Below are 16,075 nucleotides of genomic sequence, written 5' to 3'. Positions count from 1 at the left end.
CGTCACGTCAGCTTCTGAGTCTATGCCCGTCGACACTGAAACAAGTGCTTGCTCTGAAGATGTGACATCGCCCAGGTTTAAAGAGGTAGCAGTTCAATGTGATATTCTGCACGAAACGTCTATAGGTTAAGGTAGGTTACGCTTAGACATAATCTTACCTCGCTTTTTCTTGCCCCCTAACCGATTATCTAATGTAGAATTTCTATCCAGCATGCACACAATTAGAACCCTTGAGAGAAGATTTTCAAGTGCAGTGCGACCTTATAGTTACAGCTCCTTTAAGCACTAGTACACCAGAATGCAGCCCTGTTAAAAGTCTAGGAGGACGCAGCGTGGACGATGACAAAGATTTCGATTATGTTCAACCGACTGATTTGTCTCTTGAGGAAGCCGAGGCCGACCTTGAAGAATATGAGGGGAGTCCGTCAAAGTAACTTACCGCCGTACACTGGTTATGTTTTTGAAGAGATATCGCACTTTGTTTGATTGCTTTTTTTTCTTATTTTTCGCTGATGGTTTTCACTTCTTATTCGTTAAAATATAGGTTAATTATTGCAGGTTTGGTGGCTGTAAACCAATGTAGGAGGTGCCAAAATCCGCAGGAAATCTTTGGCGTATTTTGTTTACTGCACAGGAAGGGAGCGCCACTCTTACTTTTCTGCCAAGATAACCCCAACACCATCGCAAAAGTTGGCGATAAGCGATGTAGCGAAATTTTCTAGACACGAACGAGAGGAAAAATGTTGAAATAAATATATAACTACGAATATGCAGTCATATTTAAACTGTTCATAATTTTTTTATGTATATAGTGAAAATTTCAGAACTAGTAAACATACTCGTGCCCTCTATGACTGTCTGTGCCATGTTGTTGCCTTTATGCATAATACGCCGTTTCAAGGACCCTCACATCCAAGCAAGTAGACTGAAATCCCGGATGTTCTGTTATACAGGACATTTGGACCTCCGTTTGCTCTTCAATTTTTTTGCCATATTTGCCCTATTTCATGACAACATACGTTTTCGGGTACTGAAGGCATCGTCTGACACATTCCACACCTAAATTACAATAAAAAAAGTAAGGACCTCTTTCATAATGGCTCGATTTCATCCTAGTCTCATGATAATATTACTGCAAAATAAAGGCAAAAGGTATAAGAAATACAATTTAAGTCACAGAAAAAAAAATTACCAGTCTGTGTTGCCAAGACGATCCGTCTGACTTTCGGTTTCGTCCTCACGGCTTTGTTGTTGTTGTTGTCCATCATCTCGTTGAACTCTGCGAGGCTCATAACGATAGGCACGCGGACCTGTGTCTTCAGAAGGTTCTGAAGTTTCAACTACATCGCTGTCATATAAATTTACGTCGTAAAAATCACTTTCGTCGGATGAATTCTGCTCTGAACTATCCGAACTCTCACTTATCGCTCGATCGAGCCGCAATAGTGATAATCAAGTTGCGCAATAGACTGGTTCCACTCGTTACGTCACAAGTAATTTCATATTGTCAACCGGAAGTTAATCTGTAGTAGAAAAAGCCGTGTTTTCGCCTTAGGGGCATCGAATTGGCAGAAAATAATAGCAAAATCGTTTTTAGAATACTTTTTTAAATATTAGGGGATAAACTTGTATTTTTGGGTTTTTTTACATGCCCTTTAAGAATCTGAATCAGAATTAGAACGCTGTTTTTACTAGATCGTTAAGTTCTGCACTTCTGATTACGACTCCGACCTCGACCCCGTCGCTGGTGAGAACCAGCCTTAAATTATCAAATTACCAAACCACTTTAAGTGGCTCGACTTGATTTTTAAGGAGTATAGCTCCCAAGTTTGAGCATTTACTTCGTCGACGTAAACCAAGATATCGGAAAAAAGATACCATAGCTGTATTATAATATAAATTTGTTATGATCCATGTTTTATTGGTATCGCAGTTACCATGGCAACGTAATGACGCCAATACGGTACCAGGTGTTTTTTTGGTACTCGCTTACGGGAGCTTGTACCTACCTCGATTATGGCAAATTTTTAACAATTTCTATGACAGCGTTTTGAAAATATTTTGCAACGAAGTTTTAAGGGTCATAAAAATGGTAAGCAAGCATGCAATCGACATAATTGGCTAATTGGTGGTTTTCACTGTCACGCCGTCGAAAACTAAAATCAAAACCGTGGAATGTCTGAGGCCAAGAATTTCAGATATTATAGAATATCGTTAAGTTAACAACCTGGCCAAGTCTCACGTCTGTGCAGTTTTCCGCTGCTGAGTTGTTCTTCAAAATGTGTAACAGAAATTTATAGGGCGCCATATGGTGGCCCATATTTGTGCTCCTCCGAGGAGCACAAATATGTCGACCGGAAATAATGCAAACATCTGGTTTCAGTATCGCCACAAATTTGATCAGTTGTTCACTACGAGCGAGCAAATTATTCCCCTTAACACATCTTCGGATACTCTCACCATTCAAAGGGCATGTTACCATTCAAAGGGCATGTTTTCACTGTGACGGCCTTCTCGGTCGCCATATTAATGTCACGAGGAGTAAACTTGGGAAACTAGAAAGAGCTATATTTTCAAAACGTTTATAGCCTCACCATCGAAGTTTTCACTGAAGTATTCACTTGTTCCAAAGTAATCAACGCTTTCAAGCGATAAAATTCGTGGACCGACACGTTCCGGAAAAGCTCTACATCTTTCCCATTAATCTTTCCTGAATCGCTTTCGTCACGCATTGATACCTATTGCAAGTTTCCACGGTCTCCGCCAGGAACGCCTGGGACCACAACCCCCCATTGGCGCGCAAACACGAAAAAGAAAAAAGAAACGCTTCCATTTTTAGAGTCTCGCTGCCAAAGCAAGCGAGACTTTTAATTAAATACCTTAAAATCTGAGAGCCAAGAATAATATCGCCTTAAATTGAGTCCACCGTTCTACATTACAGTGACAAAAAAAATGAGGTAGAATAATAATTTTTGATAATAGTATAAAAGCTTTCCCATTCAAAAGTAGGCACAAGCTCTTTAACGAAATATGAAAAACTAACAAAAGGTAGATCTAATGATAATGATCTGCAAATGAGTATATATAATAGGAAACACTGGCATGCATTGTCCCATTCACTTCACTTTGTCCTACACGAAGGTGATTGGCGACCCACCCGCCCTCCCCAGCGAGTAAGTCGGGTTCCAGATTACCTATTCACGTATTCAATTCAGTCTGTCTTGGGCTTGTCCCAGGTCAGATTACCTTATTATAATGCCATGAATAACAATACCCAGGGATGAATATTTTACTGTTCACTGTCTGCGAACACCTGAGAGGACAATTGACAACCTGTATTTAATTCTAAAAAGCCAGAAAGAGGAGATTTGGGTTGAAAACAACTGTGGGAAGTCTGCGCGAAGGCGAAGACCTTATTTTAATAACTTTTGTCTTCTTTGAATTATTGCTGTATTTGTTCTCTGGGAATGCTCAAAATGTATGCATTGACCTGATTGACAAATATTGGTATCGTTAAATAGCCTCTCGACCGCCTGCAGTATTGCATTGCGGTTTGCCTACTTAAAATAACATGTAAGAAACCTAAAGATAAGAAATGCTTATTTAGATCGAGTTAACCCATTAAATAATATCCCGCTGTGTAGTAGGCGTTTATTTCCCTCTTCCCTTCCACTTCAAACCCCAATCAAGCAGGCTAATTTAGTGACCAAACTAACTGTATTGCACCTGAAAAAAATATTTACAGTCTCTTTTAAATGCTTCCTATATCTTTGTACAATTTAACCCTGTCCGGCAGTTTTTCGCCAAACAACAGCGGATCAGCTCGGAACTCTACAGTCTTAAGTGGCATATGACCATAAGCTCGGACAAATTCATTCAGACATTCAGATCGTTCTACAAAATGACTTGGATCTGCCCACAAAGATTCGGTCACACACTCCGGACAGCGAAAGCGCTTTCTAGGGGTAACCTGTGGATGTAAGCAACGCAAAATATGCATAAAAAATCAACTTACACTTAACTCTTCTCTAACCTAACTGGGAATAACGTATTACTTGCAATATGAATCACCCAGAAAAAAGGAAGGAATAGTAGGAGATATAGGCTGGCATTAATGGTGCAGTTCAAGACGCGTCTTAGAGTCATTACAAGCAAAAAATAACGGTCTCGTTTGACATTAAGATAGTCGTCACCTGCCTGTCCTTTGCAATGTATATTGGTTTATGTGGTGGCATTAACGACTTGAATTTGTTAACGCGATATACGCTGAAATTTCAGTGCGTGGTTGGCCCCATCATCGTCGGGAAAAATAAGATAGCCGCCATATAAAACACGTAACTGAAGAGAAGACCCGTGAGCTATTTTTCTTTCCTTCTATAAAGTTCAAAAAATTTCTAAGAGATTTCAGGTCCTTGGACGCTTCAGTAACGCATTTAAGGTAATTCAAATGAACGATAATCCCTTTTTCAAGTAACGCTATCTTGTCGTTGCTATGGTAGTTTCAAGTCACTATTAGCAATTTCCACGAATAGGAGGTTCAGTACATTTCGTCAAAGTCTCCCTGGTCACTTCTGCTATTCATTACCTTAATTGGTGCCTTTCCAGTGTAATTAGCGACCATGAAATTCATAGCAATGTCTTCGCAGTTCATGTGTTTATCAACCCAGTCCCTGATGTATGAAGGCATCATGTACGTGAACAGGTGACTGAAATACTATCAGAAAAACAACGGTAGTAACCTTTAATTATTGTGATTGCATGGAATAAATGGGATAGATCATGATATATGTGAACTGTGAGTGAAGTAGAAGAAAGTCATGAATGTTATCCTCGCGGTAAAATGAACAGCCTAGTTATTAAAGGTATTAAAAAAATCTAGCTGGCTTTCAAGGCCGTAATTATGCGCGATTCAACCAGTTAAAGAACTGATTTATATATCCAGACTGACTGATTGTTCTTTGCGGTGTACGGACGCCGCAACGCTGCGAGGCACTATCCAGTTAAGAAGCTAATCAAAGTAATAGTAGAATAGAAGCAGGCTAATTATGGCGAAATTCGTAACGAACGCGCTGGTGAAGATGGATGACTAACAGTTTAAGAATCTACACAAAACATACCCTCATCAAACTATTTTGACTGAGTTGTTATTGGACTTAATATATTCACTTACGTTGTTAAAGCAAGACCTTTCAATTCAAACAAAATTGGTATTTATCTGCCCGCTAAAAAATCCGATACGTCTCGTTGTTTCCTCTTGTGATAAGGAAGTGTAACAAGATTTCAGAAACAAGACAACATAAAGAATTAAGAATCCCATAGCACTTTTGATACCTTATGATGAAAAGCGCATCCCGTCAGTACCATGGATACGTTGTTAGTCCACTCTGATTCGTACTTAAACTGGGAACTGCTGTTCTGATTAGTGTGAACACGACCAGGAAATCCCACCAGACGATCTGGGAACTCCCGCCACGCCTTAAGATGAAAAAAAAAAACATGCACGATTACTTCTCTTTTCAGTATTAAGTGTCCGGACACAGCAGAGAAAACTCCGCAATGATATTATCGGATACTGGAAAAACCTTGAGTATGATAGATGGTTGAAATTTGGATGACGTTTATATATTCCTACTAAAAGACTAGAACCTTTTTCATGTTACCCGCTTACACGTTTATGAAAAACACTCTTGGCGACTCACCATGCACACTAAAGTAGCAGCAAAGTAATGCGTGTGTTCCAGGCGGAACTGATCACCTACCACAAGTTATAGATTGATTCGAATTAATGTGTGGTTTGAAGACAGGTCTACCGTACGGTGTACGCATACCTGGAAACCAAATTCCAGTTCATCTGGTGTTAGCATCAGAATGTCATCATCGATGGCAAGAATCGCTTCAGTTTCTACTTCATTGTAAGGGTAAAACCTGACAGAGATAAAGAATGTTAACAAAGATGACAAAAGATCAAAAATAAAAACGAGCGCATGTTAAATTATATGTTGTCATCATTTGGAAGGCATGAAAGCCGTTACCTGTTACTCAACTTGTTTTCCTTAGTTCTGACCACTTTCACAGGTTTTGTCAGTTGAGGCCACTTAGCGGCTGCAAAGAGAATAACAGGATGAGAAAACAATGTAGTCAAATCTGCGTTTATCCTCGCTGTTTCAACTTTTCAAGGTTTTTTCTAAATTGTACCAAAAGAGGGTAACACAATACTCCTTGATGAACGACAAGAGAACAAATCATTGTAAGATGTTTAATCTATTATTCCCCGTTCATCAGTTTAATCCGCACTGACCAAGTCCGAGAACGGTATAACTGCTGAAAATTATGGAAGTAACTCCGAATAGGTTATTGGTGTACAAGGCGAACAACGATGGGCCCAGTACTGACCCTTGGGGAATCCCGCAAGTAACGTTAAGCACGGTTGAGTGCTGACCATTTAGTACCGAGAAGTGAGTTGGATCGGTTAGGTAGTCTGTCAGCCATGATGGAAGAGAACCTTGAACTCCAAAATAAGAATTCAACTTATGTAGTAGGACAGCATGAGATACACAGTCAAAAGCTTTTCCGAACAACAACGTGAGTCTACGCAACAGGACGAAAGGAAGAAGAGGACGGCAAAACACTTGTGTGTGACAAACGTAACAAGGCTATTACTTGCGTATTTTGTCATGATTGTCACTGTTTTCTGGTCCTTTCCAAAAAGATCTGTTTAAATGAAAGTGAAGTTTGGCGAAAAGTTGTTTCAAACAATTATTGTCACGCTTGTAACACAAGGTTTGCCGTCTTCTTTCCTCTCCCGTCCTGTTGCGTAAGTTCACTAATATCCCGCTCGGACGAAACAACAATAACAAAAAAACTTGCGGGGAAAAGGAGGGCGGAAAGTTAACAACAACAAGAAATAATTATGGCTAACATTCCTCAAATAACTATATATTTGAATTCATGGTAAATACAGCTCTACTAGTTTCAAACAGCGTCTAATGGCAGAATTTCACGCAAATAATACTTTAAATATAATAATTTCCCCGATTAACCGGTTATCCTTGGCAGCGTGGAACAAAGGTCTGGGAGCCGGCCTTCCGCGCTGATGGTCCATGACTCCAGGTTCGACTCTCGACTTAGCTGTTTTTTTTCTTTGTTGTATGTATATATTTTCGTTTTGTTTTTGTGTTTGTTTTTAATCACATTTTTCCCCTTGGCCTTTTCCCCTCTATTTATACTGCTGGCCCATTACAGCCTCGCGAGGTTTTTTAGTGAGATAAACGTATTTCTAGTAATGTTTATATAACATTGCCTTATTCTTTCACTGCGCATGCACTGCCTATCGAGATATGAAGCACTTGGAAAGTTCAGAGAGCACTCAAATAAAGTCTCAAAACGATCGCCCATCTTCTGAAATTCCACACGAGCGCCGTCCAAATTCGCGTGTTCCCGCGCGAGTGAGTGACGTTGAGGGTGGCACAGTTTGTTCTGAAATTAGCACATTTGCAAGAATATGTGTCTTGTCTGTGTCATACAAAGATAAAAGAGTAAGCTATAATAAGCAAACTTTATAGAAAGCTTGAAAAAAATTCCTCCCAACGTTTTTCTTCGGAACTCGACATTAATTGAATCGTGCGAGATTAAAACTGTACAAAGGCTTTGTACAAGAGCTATTTACGCACAAATTGTCAGAAAATTCTACCACAGCCTCCAATATTTATGTATTTCAAAAAGCTTAAGCTTACGTGTGTTGATGTACTGCGAGATCGAATTATGCAAAACCAAAAGTAAACTTAGCAGACATTTTTCAAAAACTTACGCTTATATTAGTATAGGTAATAGCATGATTTATAGCGATATTTGGCATAAATACCTCGAGCGATATTTCAAAATCGTCATACTTAATTTCACGAGCCGTTAGGCGAGTGAAATTTGAGACAATTCTGAAATGTCACAAGTGGTATTTATGCCAAATATCAGGTACAAATCATGCAATTATTTGTTTATACTACTGCCCGCGAAAGGTTTGTAATTTTCACATGTGGGTATTTCAAATTAAGCTTAAATACCACTGTTCTAAGCCAATCAAATTGCAGCAATTTTTAATATATTAGTATAATCAAATAAAGAAAGACATGTTGAGGATCATTTTTATTCCCCACGTATAGTTAAGTGACGCGCATATTTCTGTGATTGACAGTTTAACATAAGAGTCACCGGATGTGAAAAACATTTTTTGGGGGTTGTTGGAAAAATAAAGTCGTGGTGATTTCCCTTTACATTTGTTGAATAGATTTTTTAAGAATAACGAGTGGAACCAAGGGAAATACATTAATTTGGTCCTTCGAGCAGAATCTTGAAACAGAAAGTGTAATAGAAGCTGGAATTTTGGAGGAAAAACGAGTTACAAGTCATCTTTGGATCAGGATTGTGGCGCGTTGGGCAGCGTTTGTTGTTTATTGTTCTTTTTTGGTAAAGTGACAAGAATTTATCTGACGAAATTTTTGTGAATTTTGAGTGGAAAGGCAGTGTAAACATGTTAAACAAAGAAGAAGATTCAGTTGGGGACTCTTTAATGTAAGTGGAAAATTTGAAAGCTGGAAAACGCAAGTTGAACGCGTCGATAACAAGACAGCTGAATGAATTAGTCGGCTGCGCCACCGTTGCTGGCGTTGAGATATAAAGTCCAGAGGAAATGGAATAAACGAGGGCCTTCCAGGGGTTTTAGGGAACAAGGGATATCTTAAAATAACTTTTAGGGAACAAGGGAACTGTTGGGTTATAATGGAGAACAAGGGAACATTGATTTCCTAAAATGTTACAAGTAATAAGAAGTACGAAAGAATATCCAAAATGTATAAAAAGCAAACACACAAAAAACCATTTAAACTGACTACAATAAAAGTTACAAGCAAAAATCGTCCAGGGCTTTCCTAAATAAAACTTTAGAATTAATGTTTCTTAAACTTAATGGCAGTGAATCAAATATCGAGGCGCCTAAAAAATAGAAACTACGGCGCGCAAAATCCAGTCTCACCTTCGGCAGTTTTGCTGCTTTCCCATTGTTTCTAGTGTTTAAAGCATTCTGGTGAAATCGTTGAAAAAAATTCCTAAACGGGAAACATGCAGCCCATTCTTAGAAGGCAGCCAAATACAAAACGGTACTCTTTCCTTTGCAAAAAATTATTAAATTATTAAAAATCGAAGATCGCAGCTTTTCTGACTGGGAAAATGATTTCGAGGCTTCGTTTCTCAATGGAGCGGATCATGCGTTTGCGGGACTCTGATTATCCAGGACTATTATAGCCGCAATACGTAAATATTGACATAATCATCGATTGATGAGTTCGTTGGACATTGACAGTATCAATGCTGGAACGGATGTGATGTAAGAGGTTCACTCTTCCTGTTACCTTCTGCAAATTTGTGAAAATGTGTTTCAAAATTAATGTGTAAGAGGAAAAAGGTCCTTTCCGACGACAAAATATTACAATTTATCTCATTTTTCGGGCCCTGGGGACAAATCATATATTGTGTTTTTCGCAGAGAAACTGGGGAAAATATGCCGAAAAATAAGCGAGGGGCATCACACGACTCCTGCTCTTACTAGTATTGAAAGTTGTATGAGCGTCAGAGCATCGTTCTATAAGCTAACTAATAGGTCCTTAAGAGATTTTCCTTTGTAATAAGGGAGGGGAGGCTTCTTAAAGATTCGTTGCTTGTTTTGTATAAGGTGTCATTTCGATTCTTCATCAGTATTCTCGTCAGGCTAGGTAAAGCCGGGTGGTACTGTGTAACAAAAGGTAGAAGTTTTTTTTGGCAGAAATGCAAGTTAATTCTAACACCAGCTTGTTTAACAAACATGGTAAAAGTGGGGTAGGAAACCTAGAAAGAACTCGTATTCCAACACTTAGTGGGAAGAAAACTGAATTTCAGCACTGGAAAGCAACATTCACGAGTTGTGTGGATGTATTCTGCTCAGTTCAAAATGTTGACATTTGTCAAGATTGGAGGCAATATTGTTTGTCAGACGAAGCCTTAGAAACGATTAAAGGTTTAAGATATTCCGAGGCTGCTTATGAAGCGGCAAAAGCGAGATTAGTGAGGACACACGGAGGAAATAGACGGGAAATCCAGTGCCATGTAGAAGAGTTGCTTAAAATGAAACCTCTGAGACGGAGAAGAAAATGCCCAAAGAATTGCAAAAATTTGCAGACATGCTGGAGCAGGCTGTAATCAATTTGCAGAAAAACAATAGAGAGGCGGAATAAGAAGCAGAAACACTTTACACCTTTAGTCTAAAACTACTAGCCGCTCACTAGCTTAATATTCTCGATGGGTTAAGGATAAAATCAGAAGGTTGAGTCTCTAATTATACTCAAAGATTGGACTGCCGAAAAAGCTGAATATCAGATGCAAGCCACAGAACTTAATCATGGTTTGAAGTCAGGAAAACCCCCTTGGAAGTCAGGCGAGAGAAGGAGTAGATCCTATGGAACTAACCAAGTTGATGGTAAGAAGAAAGGTGCGTGTAAGGTGTGTGGTGAAAGTCATGCCATCTGGAATTGCGATGTTTTTAAGAAAAAAAGTATTCAGGAGAAATGGGGTACTGCAAAGACGCTAGGACTGTTACAGGTGTTTGGGTCATGATCATCTTGGCGAGGAGTGTCCCAGAAGTAGAGCGTGTAACATCAACTGTGCGCGACTTTATCCTTTACATAGGGTGGACTGCAGTGGGCAGGATAAAGAAGGAAAGAACCGGAGAAATGCACCATACCAATTTATGCCAAACCGTTCGCAAGGAGCAGTTTGGAGGGGTGGCAACAATAGCGGAAAAGCAGGATGATTTGAATACAACCTTAAAGCGATTCTGGGATCTCGAGACTATGGGTATTATGCCTTCTAGACCGGTCATGACCCCTGATGAATCGGTTGCTTGACGCAAAGTGAGCGAGTCCACGAAGTTCGAGAATGATCATTGTGTGGTAGCAGTCTTCAAAACAACAGGCCGTTAGCCGAGAAACGCCTAAAATCAACCGAGCGAAAACTGGTAAAGGACCCAGCAAAAGCTGAGGTTTATCAGAAGGTTATCGAAGCATATCTAGAGAAGAAAGTCATTCGTCGAACCAACACCCACCTTGATTCCCTAATTTCCCGTTGTACGACCTGACAGGTCTACGACGAAGACAAGGATTGTCTTTGATGTTTCCGCTGAATTTCAGAGAAAAATTTAAAACAGCGAAGCCTTGCCTGGACCAAAATCGCAGACAGACATGTTTAGTATCCTTTAGTAAAGTCAGTCAACAGAGCAATTTACGCAGTTCTAGGCCAAACCAACGTTAACGACGAGGAGTTACAAACAGTGTTTACAGGAGTCGGGAGTTTGTTGAATTCCAGACCCTCAACGACAGTCAGTGTCAATGATGAACTAGTGTTGACCCCGAACCATTTCTTAATTGGACAAAATGGCTGGTGAGCTAGCTCCAGAGACAGTTGACACAACAGCAACCGCTGTTCGCAAACGATGGAGAAGAGGGGAAGAGTTCATTCGCAAGCTATGGAATAGATGGAATCGCTGGATGTGGGAGTATTTGCCTACACTTGGATCCCGTCACAAATAGTTTCTACCTACCAAGAATCTCAAAGTGGGAGATGTTGTCTTGTTGATAGAGCCATACGCACCAAGGCGAAAATGGAAGATCGGACGGATCGAGGCAGTGTATCTAGGACAGCATGGACAAGTCAGAGTGGTGGACGTGAGAACCGGGGCAAGTGTGAAGCGCAGACCAATTACGACACTCTCACCGTTGGATGCTGAAGTACTCTAAATTAGCACACTGGAGACGCTAGTCATTTATGCTTTCTCATAGACTTTGACCAGTTTTTGAAAACACTTGAATTGTGTTCTTTCATTTTGTTTCTAGTACTTTCATCGAACTAGCATCGGATTTCAATTTTTATTTCCCATATATAGCTAAGTGACGGGCGTATTTCTCTGATTGACAGTTTAAATAAGAGACATGTCTGTATACAGTCCACGTTGAGTGTTTTTTATGTTTATTTCATTGTACCTTTGCCTGCGAATATAGCCGTCTCTCTTCGCTTCTCTTCTTATCTAGGCCACTGTAAATAAAATCGTTGAATTTAATAACAGTCTTGTTTACTGTGTTGTTCAATTCAGTTTCCAACGACGTTCATGTTCCGCTGTGATTCCTTTTGTTGACACTGCATCTAAAAGGGCTTTCTCTGATTCACGTACACTATTATGAAATCCGTTCTCAACATCAATTGCACTTTAAGGTAAACGTACATGTTCGCCCGCACTACCTCGCCCTTGGTTACTACTAGTATTAAAATAAAAACTAGTATTGCCGTTAGAATGAATATTTACAGATTCAAGTAATACTTGTTTGACGATAGAGTCCTCATCATTCTTAAAAAAATTCATAATGTAGTATAAGTTTTTCATTCATATCAATTATTAATGAAAATACCTAAATCACCTCTACATGCAGCGTTAGAAGCCTTATTACTTACTTCCAAGTATCGCTTGCGGAAGTGTAAATTGAATTTTTCAATTGGCGAGCTATCCCACGTTCTAAAATCTTGTTTCTGGTAAACTCCCCAGATTTCATGGTTATAGGATAGTATGTAATATTTTACAAGCCAAAGAAGGTATTAATCTACTAATGTCTGTGTTTTTCCGCAAGCCGAAAAGAGCGTGAAGGGCTTCCTCTTTCAAGTGTTCGAGAGACACTAAAATTACCAGTTGAGGAGTTTCTGGTTCCTAAATATCTGTATTCGTGTACAATATCAATGGTCTGTTCTAGGTCTGAGGTTTTCTTTGCGCGTTTCTTAAAAGATCATAATTTTGGCCCTTTTTAGTATTGATATCTAACAACCAAGAACTGCTTCAAGAATGCAACGTGTCATTTTAGACAATTAATTTTTGCAAACCCACATAAGATCGGAATAAAATAATCAGAGGTCAACCGCGTACAAAAGAGAATTTAATGTGATACCATTTGGAAGAATGATGGGATCTGATAAGTATTTTGAGGTGCGTATTGCAAGTCATTAATGTATAAATTGAAAAGCAAGGGGCTTAAGATGCAATCCTGGCGTACTCCTTTCAAGTAATATAAGGGTCTTGTCCTACTCCTACCAATTCTTAAGGTGCATGGGGAGTTTGAATATAGAGTTTTGAATTAACTTATAGAAACATCCTCCTAAACTGATTTGCAGTAATTTATGTAAGAGCCCTTCACGCCAAACGGAGTCAACGGTCTTTTTTAGATCAACAACAAAATCGTACATTTTGTTTCGATGACAGTCGACGTACTTGTCTACAAGAGTTCGTAAGGTCAGGATGTGATCTCAGATTGGAGATTTACGAAGTGTGTTCAGAGAGACGAAATGTTCAAACAGTCTGGTTTAAAATTGAAAAGAATAGCTTTCCCAGACAATTCCGCGATAATTCGACGGGCCATTTGTTGCGTCAGACTCAAACTTAAATATTGGAGTTATATAAATACCGTTGTACCAAATATTTGGTACAGTCCCTAAACTGAGAATAGTATTCAAAACGTTTAAGGCAAACAGGAAACATCATAGGTAAGCTAGCTTTAATAATTTCGTTTGTTATTAATTTTCGTCCAAATATGTGCTTTTGTCATTCTTTAATTTTTTTTACCGCGGGGCGTATTTCAGCTTCTGTACTTGGGTAGTCTAGTGGTCGTGATTGCATAAGGGTACCCGTGTGGTGTTTCAGTCAAGATCCTGTGAAAGGAGATCATTTTGTCGCAACAAAATGCTCCACCCTACCCTCCATATCATCAACAGTGACTAGTCCCTAACTGACATGTACCATGTACCCGTGGCAAACCTAAATGTTGGAAAAGAATTAATTGTGACTAGCCGACTGTATGGTCACTTCGACATTTTAATCAATTCTACGGTCTTCTACCTTCTTGTTGAGTAAGTGTTAAAATTGCATAACCTAGCAATTTTTCCACTCGTCACAAGTAGATTTCAAAGTCTTCCTCAACCCCGCGAAAAAGAAAAGGAACGAAAAGAAAACCATCATATCAGTGAAATCAGTGGGGCAGTGAAGGTGACTGAGCTACAAAGAGAATCGCCGCAAGCTCTTCTGTGCAATTTACTAGACAAATAACATACGACTGCTTGCTGCTAAGATTAGCAAGTCGACTAACGGACAGTTCACAAGAAGAAAGGGTAGCCCAGGTAGGTGAGGTAACCCACTTAGGTGGGGTAATATCTCTCATATGGTCACCCCACTTATCATGTAAACGGGATCACATTAATATGAAAGATCATAAAATAACTAAGATAGTACGCGCGCTCTGATTGGCCGAGAGGAGTGTTTGCATGAGAGTATGTAAACATGGTCGAGGCGTCAAGTTGTTTGGCTTTTCGCGCGCTAATCACGCAAGCACGAATTTGAAAAAGTTTTCGAGTTCAAAACTCGACAAGTTTACTTTATTTACCCATTCCTTCGTCGGCTGAAACATGGAAAATTGTTACAAAGAAGGTGAGTCAATTTTTCTTCGCATAAGCTGACATTTTAAGCGAGAAAAATCCGTATTTTGCAAAGCATCTTTTGGCAAAACAAGAACTGATTACGCGTGCAAGACTTCGTGGACAAGATTTTGCGACTGGTAAGAATTTCTCTTTTAATCAGTGCCATACAAAGAGTTTTGCGTTTTTTTGTCGGGAAATTTATTTTAGAAAAGCAATAGAAAACTTTTTTTCCTGCGTTTGCATAGCCTGATATAAACACTCGAGGCGTTGAGAGAATTCTCGACAGTTATGCAAACCCTCGACTTCGTCTCGGGTTTGCATAACTGTCTCGAATTCCCCCAACCCCTCTCGTGTTTATATCAGGCTATGCAAACACGGAAAACGTTTTCTACTGCTTAATTATATGGACAAGCAGGTTACCACACATAAGCGGGTTACTTTACCTACCTGGGGTCCCCCACCCCTATGTGAACAGCCCCTAGAGTGCCTTGTGCTGCGACAATCAAAAGATGGTATATCATTGCCATAATAAAAGAAGGAAATAATCGTTATGTTACCAGACGGTGGGGCTTTCTTGACGTTGTTCCACACAACAACAATCTGCAAAAGAGGTAAAGATACTTTAGTGCCATTGTCTTGTGGATTTTTTGCTTGGGAAACTGGTAGACTTAGTATTTATACTTATATGTAATTATATTAACAATTTCTTACCCAATAGACAACAGGATATTTTGTCATTAGTTCTTCTTTACTTACAGAAAAGTAAATGACTACAACCCGCAACCCAGCGTTTGAGGGATATTAGCGGAGCTCTCGTGCGCAGCGGAGCACCATGGGTAAGAAGATGAAGTAATCAATTCAGGGTTTTCCCTTACGCGCAAATACGCTTTAGAGGACGCGCTGTTTAGCCGAAAAAGAAAAAAAGGACGCAAAACACCAAAGAGAACCGGTCCTCTAGGGCACACATGTTCTAGAGCGATAGTCTACTAATAATTAGTTTAGAACTGCGTAGATCTGCAAAAAATCTTTTTTGAGAATGAAATATAAAGACCTTTTAATCTTCTTTTTTTTTGTCTGACTACTGTTTTAAAACTAGAAAGAGCCATACTAACTTTGAAAGGTTCTCAAGCTTACTTTTTTGATGTTCCGATCGGGGAACCACATTTGACACTCCTTGAAGAGGTTTGGGAACTAATGTTTTATTGTGAGGCATTCTGGGACAGAAAGTGAGTTGGAAAACATGGCGGATTTGGAATCACAGCCCAATGAGCCCGTTAAGAAAAAGAGGCGTTTTCTGCCTGTTTGGTTGAAAGAATTTACATGGTTGCGATATCTCTAAGTCAACAGGTAAAAGAAACCCTTTCACAACCGTAAGCTATAACAATCTTCAGAAGTTGGCCCTGGAAAGGCACCAAAGTTCTAAAGACCACATTTTGAGTATCACAGACCTAAAGCTTAGAAAAAGCTTTCAAGCGACAGTTTCAAATGCAAAGAAGAACATCGACAATCAAACCCTGGAAATTACAAGGAGGCACATTGTTCAGCA

The 16,075-nt window shown here is 39.5% G+C and overlaps 1 protein-coding gene across 2 annotated transcripts in view; it reads right to left on the bottom strand.

Annotated features, from left to right (window-relative positions):
* Positions 1 to 3,698: 3,698 nt before the first annotated feature.
* Positions 3,699 to 16,075, bottom strand: part of LOC140933031 (exostosin-2-like) — a 46,600-nt gene continuing 34,223 nt past the window's right edge. For both annotated transcript variants that reach the window (XM_073382542.1, XM_073382543.1), the window contains 6 exons: positions 15,087 to 15,129; positions 6,033 to 6,102; positions 5,829 to 5,925; positions 5,332 to 5,475; positions 4,586 to 4,714; positions 3,699 to 3,970 (listed from right to left, as the gene is read on the bottom strand). In XM_073382542.1, coding sequence (XP_073238643.1) covers positions 3,752 to 3,970; positions 4,586 to 4,714; positions 5,332 to 5,475; positions 5,829 to 5,925; positions 6,033 to 6,102; positions 15,087 to 15,129 — 702 coding nt within the window. In that variant the 3' untranslated portion in view covers positions 3,699 to 3,751. The remainder of the gene's footprint in view (positions 3,971 to 4,585; positions 4,715 to 5,331; positions 5,476 to 5,828; positions 5,926 to 6,032; positions 6,103 to 15,086; positions 15,130 to 16,075) is intronic.

The sequence above is a fragment of the Porites lutea genome, chromosome 4, assembly GCF_958299795.1.
Source record: "Porites lutea chromosome 4, jaPorLute2.1, whole genome shotgun sequence".
Classification (NCBI taxonomy): Eukaryota; Metazoa; Cnidaria; class Anthozoa; order Scleractinia; family Poritidae; genus Porites; species Porites lutea.
The sequence above is the reverse complement of the archived record's forward strand: the minus strand, read 5'-3'. Positions and strand labels throughout refer to the sequence as shown.